General features: G+C 36.7%; 1 protein-coding gene across 1 annotated transcript in view; it reads right to left on the bottom strand.

The window, feature by feature from the left end:
* The window catches only part of Rit2 (Ras like without CAAX 2), a 325,091-nt gene extending 311,752 nt beyond the window's left edge, over nucleotides 1-13,339 (bottom strand). The window contains exon 1 of the mRNA XM_076836867.1: nucleotides 13,237-13,339. Coding sequence (XP_076692982.1) covers nucleotides 13,237-13,339 — 103 coding nt within the window. The remainder of the gene's footprint in view (nucleotides 1-13,236) is intronic.
* Nucleotides 13,340-14,291: the final 952 nt, after the last annotated feature.

The following is a 14,291-nucleotide window of genomic DNA, read 5'->3' as shown; positions in this document are numbered from 1 at the left end:
AATATCAGCAAATTAAACACAAATGGATATTAAAAACTCCTACAGATGATTAATCAATAAAGGTGGAAGCAGAAGACCTTATTAGTTAGATAGAGATTAGCTGGTGTAGCTCAAGTGCTAGCTATAAACTTTGAAAATTAAAAATGATTGCACATGACTGGAGCCATGGGAACAGCCCAGAGACATTTAAAATGCATGAACTTCCATGATAAGTTCACATCAAACAAAACTGTGAAACCATCCTGGGTGCCCCAGTTCTCCTCTGAAATCTTCTGCTAGTAAAATCTCATTGTACAAGAAATTTTCCACCTAAGAAATGAGACAGAAACTCACACTGGTGGAAGATGTACTAGAAAGTCCTTCCCTGAGTGTTCAGACTGTCTCATGGTAGTGACACTGTATAGGGAAACATACAATTAAAAAAAAAAAAAAGAGCACAAATGTGTCTTCTCCTTTCTGGGAAAAACTCGAGGCTTATGAATCAGAAGCCATCTTCTTTCCCAGAACACATGTTAGTAGATGTTGCCTTTAGTCTGCATCCCTCTAGGTCATTTTCTCAGGATTGTATGAATGTTTTGTTTTGTTTTGCCTTTGACCATGTACACAGAGGTAGTAGTTATTATAGGAAGGGAAGCAAAATAGAAATGCTTTCCTATGAGGAGAAATGAAGTCATTTAAGCCTTGGACAAAATGGAGAAAATATAATCTTCTGCCTGAGGATTGACTAGTGTGTTTTTTTTTTCTTTTTCTTTTTCTTTTTTTTTTTTTTGTTGAAAAATGTTAATAGTAACAATAGCAACAATAATAACTAGTGTTTATATAGAATTTCCAGGTTCTACTCACAGCAGTTTATGCTCAATAGTTCATTGGAAGCCTCTACATGCACACAATGAAACATCACCCTCATATCATCCCCATTTGACAGAAGAGGAACTACATTCAGAAATGCTGAGTGCTGAGCCAAGTTCACACTACTACTAAGCAAATGAGGCAAGGTCTGAATGCTGGCTGCAGGATCCCACATCTTTGCTCTTACACACACACTATGCTTAACAAACTCAGCCTTGAGGACTGATTGGCAGTATCATTATTGGGGATGAAATAGAGAAGCAGGAAGACAACATCTGGGCTGTGCACACAGGGAAATCTTCCATGTCACTGGCATGTGACCATTGCAGGAATGGCCCAAATGATGAAGGAAGGAAGGAAGTTTTTACATTTTCTATGTTGGTTCTAGATAAATCATCTAAGGAAAAATAATCACGGAAATTCACACCACCAAGCTCAACTCTTAGGCTAAGATGATTCTACTTTCCTGGTTACTTGCCTCCTTTGCAACTATATCACAGTCTTGAAGGTGGGGTCTGGGGCTAATCCCAAGTGTTGTGTTTCTGGTGCCCAGAACAACGGTGGAAAGCTAGAGCTAGGCACATCTAAGCTGCTTGTTAAAGGAATGAAATGTGGTTCAAACCTCCTTAAAAGAGGGAGATTTCCAGAATTACTCTGATCTATGTTTTCCTCACTCTCCTTCCAGTTAGAAAATGTAGATGTAAATTTGATTTATTCACTCCTATTGATGGACACTGAGAGTTTTAACTTGGAGCTATTGGAAATAATGTTGCTGCATACATTCTGGACATGTGTCTTTGTTCACACATATGTGAATTTCTGTAGATTAAATATATATATCTAGGAGTAGAATTGCTAGATCATATGGTGAACTTATGAATTTCTTCATCTTCATACATAGTACCAAACCATTTTGCAAGGGTGATCATAAGAATTTACTCTCTCATCAACATTCTAGTCCATATTTAGTAAGTATTGTTACTCTTTTAAATTTTGGTTATTTTAGTGATGTCTCATTTTAATTTTAATCTAGATATAAATGTCATTTAATATAAAGAGATGAAGGTATATAAATCATATTCAAGCCAAGGGACAGAGTAAAAGATTCTTCAAAATTAAAGATGAGAAGAAGTCAGAAGAATGAGCCCTGGTTCATCAGCAGTAAAAGATCAGGAAGAAGAGGAAGAGCCAGCAAAGGCATTTGCCTGAGAAGGGGCAGAACTGAATTTCAATACATGTCTATCCATCTTCAAAGTCCAAGCTGTTTCAAACATACTGGGCTGTCTCAGGATGAAACTCAAGAAAAATGCAAATAAGTTTAGAGATGCAGACAACATGTGTACTTGTCAGAGCAGAGTATTTATGCAAAAAAAATATTTTCAATTTGCTTTTCTGTGATGAAATAAGTGGGAGACACAGTTTATAAGGGCAGAAAAATATGAAACTCCTGGAGGATGAGTCCAAATTAATGGCAAAACTGATGACATTAGATTGTTTAAACTCATTCATGATAAGCAAACAAGTGGCAATAAATGAGTAGCTAAGCAAAAGGGGAACATAAAAAAAAATCTCTTAAACCTAAAGGAAATGTTGTCTCTATGATGTTTTGTTGTTGTTGTTGTTTTTTAAACATAAGTCACAACTGTAACCCATGTAATAGATTTTAGAGCTTTCTGGACTCAGGAAGAAGTGATAACTTCTTATTCTATGAGTATTTGCACTTCTCAAGACTTCTTCCTTTTATTAGAACAAAGGTTATCAAAATTAAAATTAACTCATGGTCAAGTGTGTGTGTGTGTGGGGGGGTTGTTTGTTTGTTTTTGTTTTTGTTTTTTTACCATAGTAGGAAACAAACTCTTGTGGCTGATTCAGAGTTCACCATCATCGTCACAGTCTACCTCAGTGGCGATCAGAATTGAGCAAGAGATAACAGTTCACTGAAATCTTAATAAGTGTTTTTAACTCAAAATCACGGAGGTAAATGACGTTCTGCAGGTTCATTCACTAAGGTTTTCCAAGAATATTTCATAAAACACTCTTCTGTTCCTCCCTTTCCCCCAGGTAGCTCTATAGTGAGAAATGGTTTCGGAACTAAAATATGAGTTATTTCCAGTGTTTCATGTATTTGGCCACCAGCTGTCTCAGCTTTTGGCTTTCAAGAAATGTGTATGCTGCTGCTCCTGAATCTAGAGCACCTGATGGCATGGAATCACTTTTTACAATGTGGCAGCTGTATCTTACTTCCAGAATTTGTCCACAGAACTACTTTCATCTATTAGTGTTACTGATTCTACTTTCCAGGTTACTGGTCTCTCTTTGCAACTATGTCACAGTTTTGAAGGTGGGGCCTGGGCTAATCCAGTGTTCTGTTTCTAGTGCCCAGAACATAGCTAGAGCTAGACACATCTAAATTGCATGTTAAAGGAATGAAATGTGGTTCAAACCTCCTTAAAAGAGGGAGATTACCAGAATTACTCTGATCTATGAATACACTTTCTAAATATAGGATGGGCTTGTACCTTTGAATTTATTGTCACCAAGACTAATCATGTGGCCTGAACCTAGGTACTTTCCAAGCCACAGTCCTTTCCTATGCTCACAGACCTGACACTTTTCTCTCTGTGACAGTTTATTTTTTTTAATATCCATTGGTTCTTTATATCATAAAGTATGAGAGTATCACTTAGTTTTATTTTAGTATGTATGCCTGACATCTTACACTCTGTATTTCCTGAAAGACAGAAACGGGAAAAGAAATTAAATTTGTGAGGGTTTACTACCAGGGGTGTCATGAGAAAAGAAAGACAATATGAAATCTATTTCCTACATAACAGGAATGTGCAATCAAGATGGAAAAATAAAATATAAGGAGATGGTAAATTAAATAAAAAAAATCAAGCTTTAAATTACATTTCAAGACCATGTAACACATGCTAGAAGAACCTGTGCAATTGTCAATAGTGATGAAACAAATAATGATCTGAAAGAATTGTAAGTGTTACGTTACAAAGAGCAGAAATATGTCATCGACCGTGGTAGGAAGAAGGAGGAAATACTTGTGCAGAATCTGGATAGTCAGACGGACTTCAATTCTGAATCTTCTCATTTGTCGTTCCCATGCCAGGGTGCTGTTCACTCTATATTCCAGTCCCTCATTGACTCTTCTGGCTCCTGACATGTTTCTGTTTTCTTGTTTCCAATTTTCAGCCCTCTCTGGCTTTATTCCTGCTTCATGCCTTCCAACAAGGCAGCCCTCCCCATTTAACTGGCATGGGAATGCCCTTCTTCATGGATGGTTGACCGATAGTCTGACCTTGCTCAGGCATCAGGAGTTCTGCAGGCTTTCGATGTCTGCCTGGTGGCAATGGGTGGGTTGTGAGCAGAAGAAGTAAGCAAAATAGGTTTTCAGGACCATCAGACTGAGAGTGGCAGAGAGACCAGAGAGGAGTGGGATACAGGGGAGTGTTAAATGATGGTAGTGGAGAGCAATTAAATGATGGTAGTGGAGAGTGTTAAATGATGGTAGTGGAGAGTTAAAGTTTTTACAATTTCAAATAAAAGACATTCCCTGTGGCTCTAGATAGGGTCAGATTTATTCATTGAAAAAAAAAAAAACCTGTAAGTGTGACTGTAATTTATTATCACTTCTTTCTTCCATCGTTAAATGTGACTTTTTACTGAAATGTAGCAGTGATGATAATATAAAGAATAAGGGAAGGTCTTATTGCACAAATTGTATTAAAAATACATATATTGGAAAGATTCATTTCTGTCCACATTCAAGCACAAGCACATTCCATGAAAATCATAGTCCCTCTAAACAGGCCCTTTGTGTCCATGGTATTAGGAGATTGTTCCCAAATCCTTTCTCTAACAGGCAATGGTGTGTGTGTGTGTGTGTGTGTGTGTGTGTGTGTGTGTGTGTTTTACGGGTCTATTAAGTTAGATAAAGGAATTGTTTATTAAGGTAACCAGCAAATCCCCATTATTATTGTCATTGAAAATACCACTCAAGAGGCCAATGCTGATAGTAATCAATATAAAGATATAGAGAGTAAGAGAAGACATAGAAAATCTGGATACACAAAGCAGGCGTACAATATTCAACCAAATTGCCTCATTTTCCTAAAACCTATCTGAAAGTTCTGTCCCTCTCCCCCACTCCTCTTTGGTCTCTATCTCTACAGAGATAAAACATCTTAGGTGAAGATATAAAAGGAAAAAGGAGAGAGAAGGAGGGAGGGAAGGAGGGAAGAGTTTTAGTAAAGATGTGATACTTTTTTTTATCAAAAATATTTAGTATTGTCCAATACTGTCTACCCAAGCAACTCTCTTGAGATAATTTAATTTACTGCCATTAATGTTGAAAATGGAGACTCCCAAGCGCTTAAGTAACTGATGTAAGATCACATGCTGTTAAGTGGTAAATAATTAAAAGGAACTTTCCATTTATTTTACAAGCATTACTTAACACTTACTATATTGTCAGGTTTTGCTCTTAAAATTCTGTGAGGGTCATTGAAGTAGTTGACTACACAAATATGAATTTTCTATAAAAGCAGTTTTATGATCAAAGACTTCCTGGCCACTACCGTTACAACTTCTGTAACTTGTTAAAATTCTTTATGGGAGGTTCCATTATGAGATCACAAATATCCTGCACCATATCATTACAGTTCAACTAAAGACATTTGCTTGGGATGTAAACATTTTGTTTCCTTTGATTTCCCTCTCAGGACAGCATCCCCAGAAGGCCCACCCTACCTGTCAGCTTCCCATCCTTCATTCCTACTGCAGGGAGAATCAGGCACACACTTCTATTGCTGCAATACACTTGGCATTGGCAGGCACTGAAGTTCCTGGTTGTGTGTAGAGACTAGAACAGGTCAACATCCCCCTTCTGATGCTATGCTGTCAGCTGGAATGTGGTGATGGCAGACAGAAAAGGCAGAAGTGATAATCTGGTGCAGTAGCCAGCTAGAGCACTCAGCTGATGCCTACTGAAGGTCCAGAAGAACAGATGGCACTGCTTGGTCACAGTCATTGGACACCTAGTATTTACGAGCAAATCCCAAGAGCTTAAATTGAATTCATTGTCAGGCTTTGCAAATAACAACCAGATTCAGTGATAAGAGCCCCCTCCACGTGTTTAAGCAGTATAGAAGACTGCCACTGCACACTATCACAATCCCACCACATGACAAGGATATATATACACAAACACACACACACAAACACACACACACATAATCATTCATGGGCAGTAGCCTGCTCTCCAGTAAGGAGAGGGATATTTCATGCTGGTTGATGGAAGGTTACATGGCCTATTGAAAAAATAGTTCCAAGGCTACAGCTGAGCAGCTAAACAATTGACGAAATAGATCACTCTAACTTCCCATAGCTCCCATTGCTTTCAAAATACCACGAGTACTGCTCTATCACTGTACCTACAACATAGCATCTCTATTTTGTTTATGTATTTTTTAAATCCCAGTAGACAGGGCTGAGTAGAGAGTTGAGTTTGTGGCTATTTTTTTTTCTCATAATTTAGGGTTTTGTACTGGTGTAGGGTCACACACACACATACACACACATAAACACATACCTTTGGTTCCTATTAAATAAATGGACAAGGTAGGTACTTTCCATTTATGACATGTGGTTTCTATCAATTATTCTATAACGCATATAGAGAAAACACACTTCCTTAGATTGGCATCTAATAGATTTTGAAAATCTACCTAATATATTCAGCAAAAGGTTTATTTTGTGCACTTGCATAGTTCAAGTTTTCAATAAATTATTTTAATTGCTCTCCTAAAGTCAAGGGGATTATTGTTCTTTCTCTATGTGGTGAAGGCACCCAGGGGTCTCCCAATGTGTAAGAACATTGCTTTTGTTGCCTCCATGTTGTAATTTTGGTCAGAATCACCATACCTCTCCCTGCTCCATCCTATAAAGTTAACACTCTATGTTGTTTGGGCAGAAGATTAAGGTTTTCAAGAATTTTGATTGATATACATGATTAATTTTTAATATCTAAACTACATCTGTGAAGATGGAGCTGAAGCTGGAACTCAGGTTCATAGTACAATCTCCTCCAAGAAAACAAAGTTAAAGCTCTCAGGTGGGGAAAATGAAAATACTGTAAACCTTGAAATTAGACATATATGTATTTGTAGCTTAGATTTACCATTTAATATTTCTATGTCTCTGGGCTGTAGGATTTTCTCCCCTGTGGGACTCAGCTTTCACATCCATAAAATGCAGAATGTAATATATCTTCACAAGATCAAGGTGAGGAGTAAATGAGGCAGATGATGGTGAACATGTGAATGGAAGACAACCAGAAGACGTGCGTAGTTTAGGCATAAACACATGCTCATTCATCTCCTGCCCCTTTCTCTCATAACAATGTAGAGCTGTACTGTTTCAACAATTTTGTATTATAGTGACTATAATCTTGTCAGCATCTTTTGTCAGAATAATGCTTTCAATTACTTCTTGAAGAGACATACATGTATATATGCATATACATACATACATATTGGGGGGAGAAGTCAATTGCTATAGTAGTATGTATGTGTATATATGTGTGTATTTTTGGCAGGGGGCGTGTACCAGGGATTGAATTCAGAGGCACTCGACCACTGAGCCACATTCCCAGCCCTATTTTGTATTTTATTTACAGACAGGGTTTCACTGAGTTGCTTAGTGCCTCACTTTTGCTCAGGCTGGCTTTGAACTCGACAATCCTCCTGGATGGCCCTATTTTGATTCAGATTATTCTTTGTAAAAATGGGCCTCATCTTTTCATTCTGTAAAATAGAGACACTCACTCAGATTCTGGTAAGGGATACATATAAGCATAAAATTCACAAAATCCTTACCTGCCACTACTAGTTCATTTGCAAGGTTCATTTCCTACACATTCCCTCTACAGTAACTAGTATAGGCTTGTTCATAGTATATGTTCAATAAAACTTACTACTTATTCATGGCTTGAAATTTCTCATACATAATACATTTATTCATACATATCTCTTAAATCTTTTGGGAATTTCTATTTCAATATTTACAAGTCCAACTCACCATAATATATTTTGCTAAAATATGAATAGAATGATAATAACATAATTTTTCAGTAAGCATAGAAAAGTTCCAAAATTTTGTTCATTTAAAAATTCTGGTCATAAGTTGGGGTATAAAATTATGCTTATAGTAAATTGAGTTTCACATCTATGTTCAAGGCTGACTCAGACATGCCTCTCAGAAGTGGAAACAGTTGAGACCTGTGCATCTTCGTTAGCTCCTAAAGAAGAGCAGACATTCTCCTGAAAATCCTTGCATGAGACCCACTTACCTGAACAATACCTTGACATTCCTCTGTTCATCCGGTTCTTCAGAAATATGAAAAGTGACTTTTAAATTTTTTTTAAATTTGTTTTAATTAGTTATACATGACAGTAGAAGGAATTTATGCACTTTGATATATCATACATAGATGGGATGTAATTTCTCTTTTTTCTGAGCATACATGTTATAGAATCACACTTGTAATGTAATATATATATACAGTAATAATGTCTGTTTTGTTCTACTATCCTTCCTATCCTCACATCCCCTCTCCTCCCCTCCTTTCACTTCTCTCTACCTAATCTAGGGTAACTCTATTCTTCTCTAGTGCCCCACCTCCTTTAATGTGAATTAGCATCCACATATGTAGAGAAAATATTCAGCCTTTGGTTTTATGGAATTAGCTAACTTTACTTAGCATGACATTCTCCAACTCCATCCATTTACTGGCAAATGCCATAATTTTATTGTTCTTTAAAGCTGAGTTATATTCCATCATATATATATATATATATATATATTACATTTTCTTTATCTATTCACCTATTGAAGGACACCTAGGTTGGTTCCACAGTTTAGCCATTTGTGAATTGAGCTGCTATAAGCATTGACGTGGCTGCAGTACTGTAGTATGCTGATTTTAAGTACTTTGGGTGTAAACCAAGGAATATCTGGGTCAAATGGTCATTCCATTCCAAGTTTTCTGAGGAATACCCATACTTCTTTCCATAGTGGTTGTACCAATGTACAGTCCTACCATCAATGTATGAATGTGCCTTTTCCCCCACATCCTTGCCAACATTTATTGTTGCCTGTATTCTTGATGATTGTCATTCTGTCTGGAGTGAGATGAAATCTTAGTGTACTTTTGATTTGCATTTCTGAGATTTTTTCATATATTTGTTGATCAATTATATTTCTTCTTCTGTAAAGTATCTGTTCAGTTCCTTAACCCATATATTAATTGGGTTATTTGTTTTTTACTTTTGCTTTTTATTTTTATTTTTATTTATTTATTTTTTGGTGTTAAGTGTTTTGAGTTCTTTATATATCCTAGAGATTAATGCTTTATCAGAGGTGCACGTGGTAAAGATTTTCTCCCAATATGTCAGCTCTCTTCTTACATTATTGTTTCCATTGCTGAGAAGTAGCTTTTTAATTTGAATCCATCCCATTTATTGATTCTTGATTTTACTTCTTGTGCTTTAGGGATCTTGTTAAGGAAGTCAGATCTTAGGCTGATATGTGAAGATTTGGGTCTACTTCTTTTTCTATTAGGTACAGGGTTGCTGTTCTAGTGCCTAAGTCTTTGATACATTTTGAGTTGATTTTTGGGCAGTGTGAGAGGGACAGGTTTAATTTCATTTTGCTACATATGAATTTCCAGTTTTACCAGCATAATTTATTCAATAGGCTATCTTTTATTCAGTGATGTTTTGACACCTTTGTCTAGAATGAGATAACCATATTTATGTGGGTTTGTCTCTGTGTCCTCTATTTTGTACAATTGGTCTACAAATCTATTTTGGTGTCAATACAGTGCTGTTTCTTGTGACTATAGCTCTGTAGTATAGTTTAAGATCTGGCATTTATCACAAAAAAACCTCCTGCTTCACCTTTCTTGCTAAGGATTGCTTTGGCTATTGTGGGTCTCTTACTTTTCCAAATAAATTTCATGATTGCTTTTTCTATTTCTAAGTGGGATTCATCCCAGAGATGCAGAGTTGGCTCAACATATATAAATCAATAAACATAATTTACCATATTAATCAACTTAAAAAAGAATCATATGATCATCTCAATAGACGCAGAAAAAGGATTTGACAAAATACAGCACACCTTCATGTTTAAAACACTAGAAAAACTAGGGATAGTAGGAACATACCTTAACATTATAAAAGTTATATATGCTAAACCCAAGGCTATCATCATTTTAAATGGAGAAAAATAAAAGCATTCCCTCTATAAACTGGAACAAGGCAAGAGTCTTCTCTTTAACCACTTCTATTCAACATCCTTGAAACTCTAGCCAGAGTAATTAGACAGAAGAAAGAAATTAAAGGGATCCAAATAGGTAAAGAAGAACTAAAACCATCACCATTTGCCAATGACATGATTCTATATCTAAAAGATCCAAACAATTCCATCAGAAAACTTTTAGAACTAATAAATTAATTCAGCAAAGTAGCAGGATAAAAAATCAACACCCATAAATCAAACGCATTCCTAAACATCAGCGATGAATCCACTGAAAGAGAAATTAGAAAAACTACTCCATTCACAATAGCCTCAAGTGAAATAAAATACCTGGGAATAAATATAACAAAAAAGGTGAAAGACCTTTACAATAAAAACTACAGAACACTAAGAAATAAATTGAAGAAAACCTCAGAAGATGGAAAAATCTCCCATGCTCCTGAATAGGCAGAATTGATATTGTCAAAATGGCCATAATACCAAAAAAAATACAAATTTAATGCAATTCCTATAAAAATCCCAATGACATTCTTCATAGAAAAGTGACTTTTTAAAAAATATTTTAGTTCACTAGAAATCAAATACTTTAACCTTCAAGAAAAGGTTAGTATTGAGGTCAGTGCCTGAATATTTACATACTGATAACACCATATAAATCATAAGAATAATGTCCAAGGGCAAGATGTGATTCTATCACAGGGAAACACTTGGTCCTAAGGACAGTATTTTCCAGGAGTGAAATTGTAATATGAATAAAATTCTCTGGAGAAATAGCCAAGGATGCCATTTATATAATCAGTACAACCAAACTATTTACCATCTTTTATTCTTAACCTTTTCTGAGGGTGAGCTGTTTACTGTTGTCCTTCTCCCAGAGGAAAAGTTTTATTCAAGTATTTAATTAGGAACTGGTTTCTTTTATATAAAGTGAAGGTGAAAGTAACCCAAGCCACTCCTCCAACCATGTGTTATCTTGAAAATATCTAGATATTGCAATGGTAACAATGAGTAGTCATTACAAATAATATTGGGTGAGGTCAAAACAGAAGACATAATATCAGCATTCTAACTTCCTAATATCACAACATAAGGGTCTTGTTGGAGGGTGCTCCTAGGCAACACCTCCACTTTCCAAATCTGCATCCGTGGAATAAAATGAGGTATGTAAAGACCAATCACTCAGTTCCCACATCCCCCACCTCCTGGTAAAATAAGAAAACACCTTGCTAGCCGGCAAAGGGGACTCATTGGCACGTGAACTATTATAGACTCTCCCACCTCACCAGCTCCAGCCATAGGTTATGTTCATGGCCTCTAGACTTTATAAATTTTTTCTTAATCTGTTTCTTTTCTCAGATTTTATTCCCACATAACTTCCTTTTTAAATATATATTTTTTAATTGTTGATGGACACAATACCTTTATTTTATTTATTTATCTATTTATTTATTTATTTATATGTGGTGCTGAGAATGGAACCCACTGCCTTACACATGCCAGACCAGGTGCCCTACCACTGAGCCCCAGTCCCAGCCCCCCACATAACTTCTTTCTCATTGTATCTGATGACATGTTTTTAAAGCATAACTTCATTTTCATAGATTATTTTCCCTTATCCTTCCTGCTTACTTCCTCCCCCCCAATCATCATCTCTTTTGATTTATTCCCTCCCAAGCCATTATATTAACAAAGAAGGTTTTTTTTTCATTTTTTGTTCATATATTGTTACAAAGCCTTTCATTTCACATTTCTTTCCTAGAAGAGATAAATAATTTTTCTCACTTACGCAACCTCTTAGCCCCTATCACATCCAAATCTGCCGTTTTTTTTCTTTTCTTTTTCTTTATATGATAATTTCTTTGGGTGCAGCAGAGGAATATTGGAGTGGCTCAATTCCTTGTCTCTTGATAATTTTTTTCTCTGCCTTTTCTGTCCACTAAAGTTACTCTGTCTTTCCCACATTTCCTCATTGCTAAACTTTCTTACTACTTCTGGAACCACCATCAAAATTATTAGCTTTGGGATTTCTTCTGCAAGAGTATTTTCCTTAACTTTGAATCTTGTCATCAAGCACTTAAGTGTTGAATAGTTTTGATAAAGTGTGTCCATGCTAACCTCATTTTTCTTTTGCCCTTTGACATGCCCAAACATGTATTCCCAGTAGGGAATCTTATGTTTATATAAAGAACTATATATCTTTGTGTTCTAATGATATCCATAGGCCCAAACTATCTAACATATATTCATCCTCAAACATTACTGAATATCTATTTCTTTAATTTGTAATACTTGGCCTTTTAAGCTCCTCATGAAACCAAAGCCCCAATGACTCCTGATCTTTATGTACCAAAAATAAATTACCCAGTCTTGTCATCACCTCATTACCATCCCACATCCTTTAATTCTTGTAGCTTTTCCTTTTAGTTCCATTAACTAAAATGCCTGGTTGGCTCACCCTGTATGTGTCCTACTATTCTTTAAACCACAGTTACTTTCAAAACACCAACTTCCCTCTTGGTTCACAACCCACACTTGCTATGTCAGACACAAACTAGGAAAAGGACACTAGGAAGCTCCCAGTGAAAGAAATACCACAATCATCCATGAGAATCCCGAGCCAGTGTCTGTATCTATCTGTGTGATTAGTTGAATATTTACAGCATTCCTTTCCTGATGTGAATATCTTTTCTTTTTTTCCTACTTTTTCTTTTTTTTTTTTTTTTTTTAGAATAGGAGCACATTTTTTCCCAGACCATGAATATTTATTAAGTATCACTATTAATTTTTAAAAACCATGTAAATTAAGAGCAAATATCACCCGCATGAGATAGAAGGAGAAAATCATCATCTTAAAGTTCTACATATCATGACTGTCTCTCCAATCTCCTGACTCATCAGCATCCCGTTAACAATCTTTACACTTCTAAACATCCTGCCAGACGCTCCCTGCCGCAGCCAGACCCTAACAGCACCAACATTATTATCATTATTTTCCACTCTAGAGTTTCCTGCATAGAGGTCCCTCCTTCCCCAGCATTTGTTGTTAAAACTTACCGCTTTTACCAACTCCCCCTGCTCCCAGCATTACCACCTTGTACTCTCTGGACCCTCCTGTCGCGCTGCCCTGGGAGCACCTGGCTTCATTTTCTACCTCCATCTTACCCGAGGGACTGGAGGAGGAAAAAAAAAAAAAAGGAAGGAAAAAGTCACCCGTGTCAGGTGCTTGCTCAGATATTAAACAACTCTAAAACTGTGTCAGAGGAAAGGTTTAGTACGAGCTAAGAACCATCAGCATCAGTCTGGCTGCTGGTCCTCTGCTGGAGCGGGTCTCGTAGCAACCACTTCAATTGCTTCCAATAAAAACCTGGCTTTTACATCCCCCCTCCTTCTGATCCTTCACTCTTTCACGTCTCCCACGATCTCTCCGGCGCGCTCTCTCTGTATTCCCCCCCCCCCACCTTCCTCTTATTTTTCTCCCTCTTCCGTCCTCACTCTCTCCTTTCTTGTTCCTGCCCGCCCCTGCACAGACGCACGTGTTAGATGCACATGTATATAAGTACCTTCCTGGCTGCGCTGCTAGAAAAGAAGTGAATCCACGAGTTAATGGGAGATGCTGTCTCACAGGCAGGCTTCAGTCGCTACAGCTACAAAGACACTATTTTCTATTTTAACCAGCCAATTAATTAGGAAGAATTTCCGCTATGTGTATCCTTGCTGTTTATCACAGTTCTTCTGCACAGTTGTCATTCGTCAGAAGGGATGCTACTGTTTTGTAAGGCAAGACAAAGAAACAACAACAACAACAACAAAAACCCCAGTAATTCAGGGCACTTAAGGATGAGTCTTCAGTGTTGTTGAAATAATACCTAGCTAACAGGGATTTTTTCAGCTCACTTGACAGTTGTAGTTCCAACATTGGGAGGTAATTGAATTAGGTCATTGTCGTGTTTGAACACGGATCATCCTTGTTTACACGCAGTTATTAGAAACAAGCTAGAACATAAGGACCCTGTCAAGCATGAAAGAGATACATGATAAATATTTTTGCTGACAATTATGGTAGCATAAAGGATCATGAAAGAATATTTTTCAGATGCCCAAAGTCCTGC

This window comes from Callospermophilus lateralis, chromosome 17 (assembly GCF_048772815.1).
Source record: "Callospermophilus lateralis isolate mCalLat2 chromosome 17, mCalLat2.hap1, whole genome shotgun sequence".
NCBI lineage: Eukaryota > Metazoa > Chordata > Mammalia > Rodentia > Sciuridae > Callospermophilus > Callospermophilus lateralis.
This window is presented reverse-complemented; position numbering and strand designations above follow the sequence as displayed.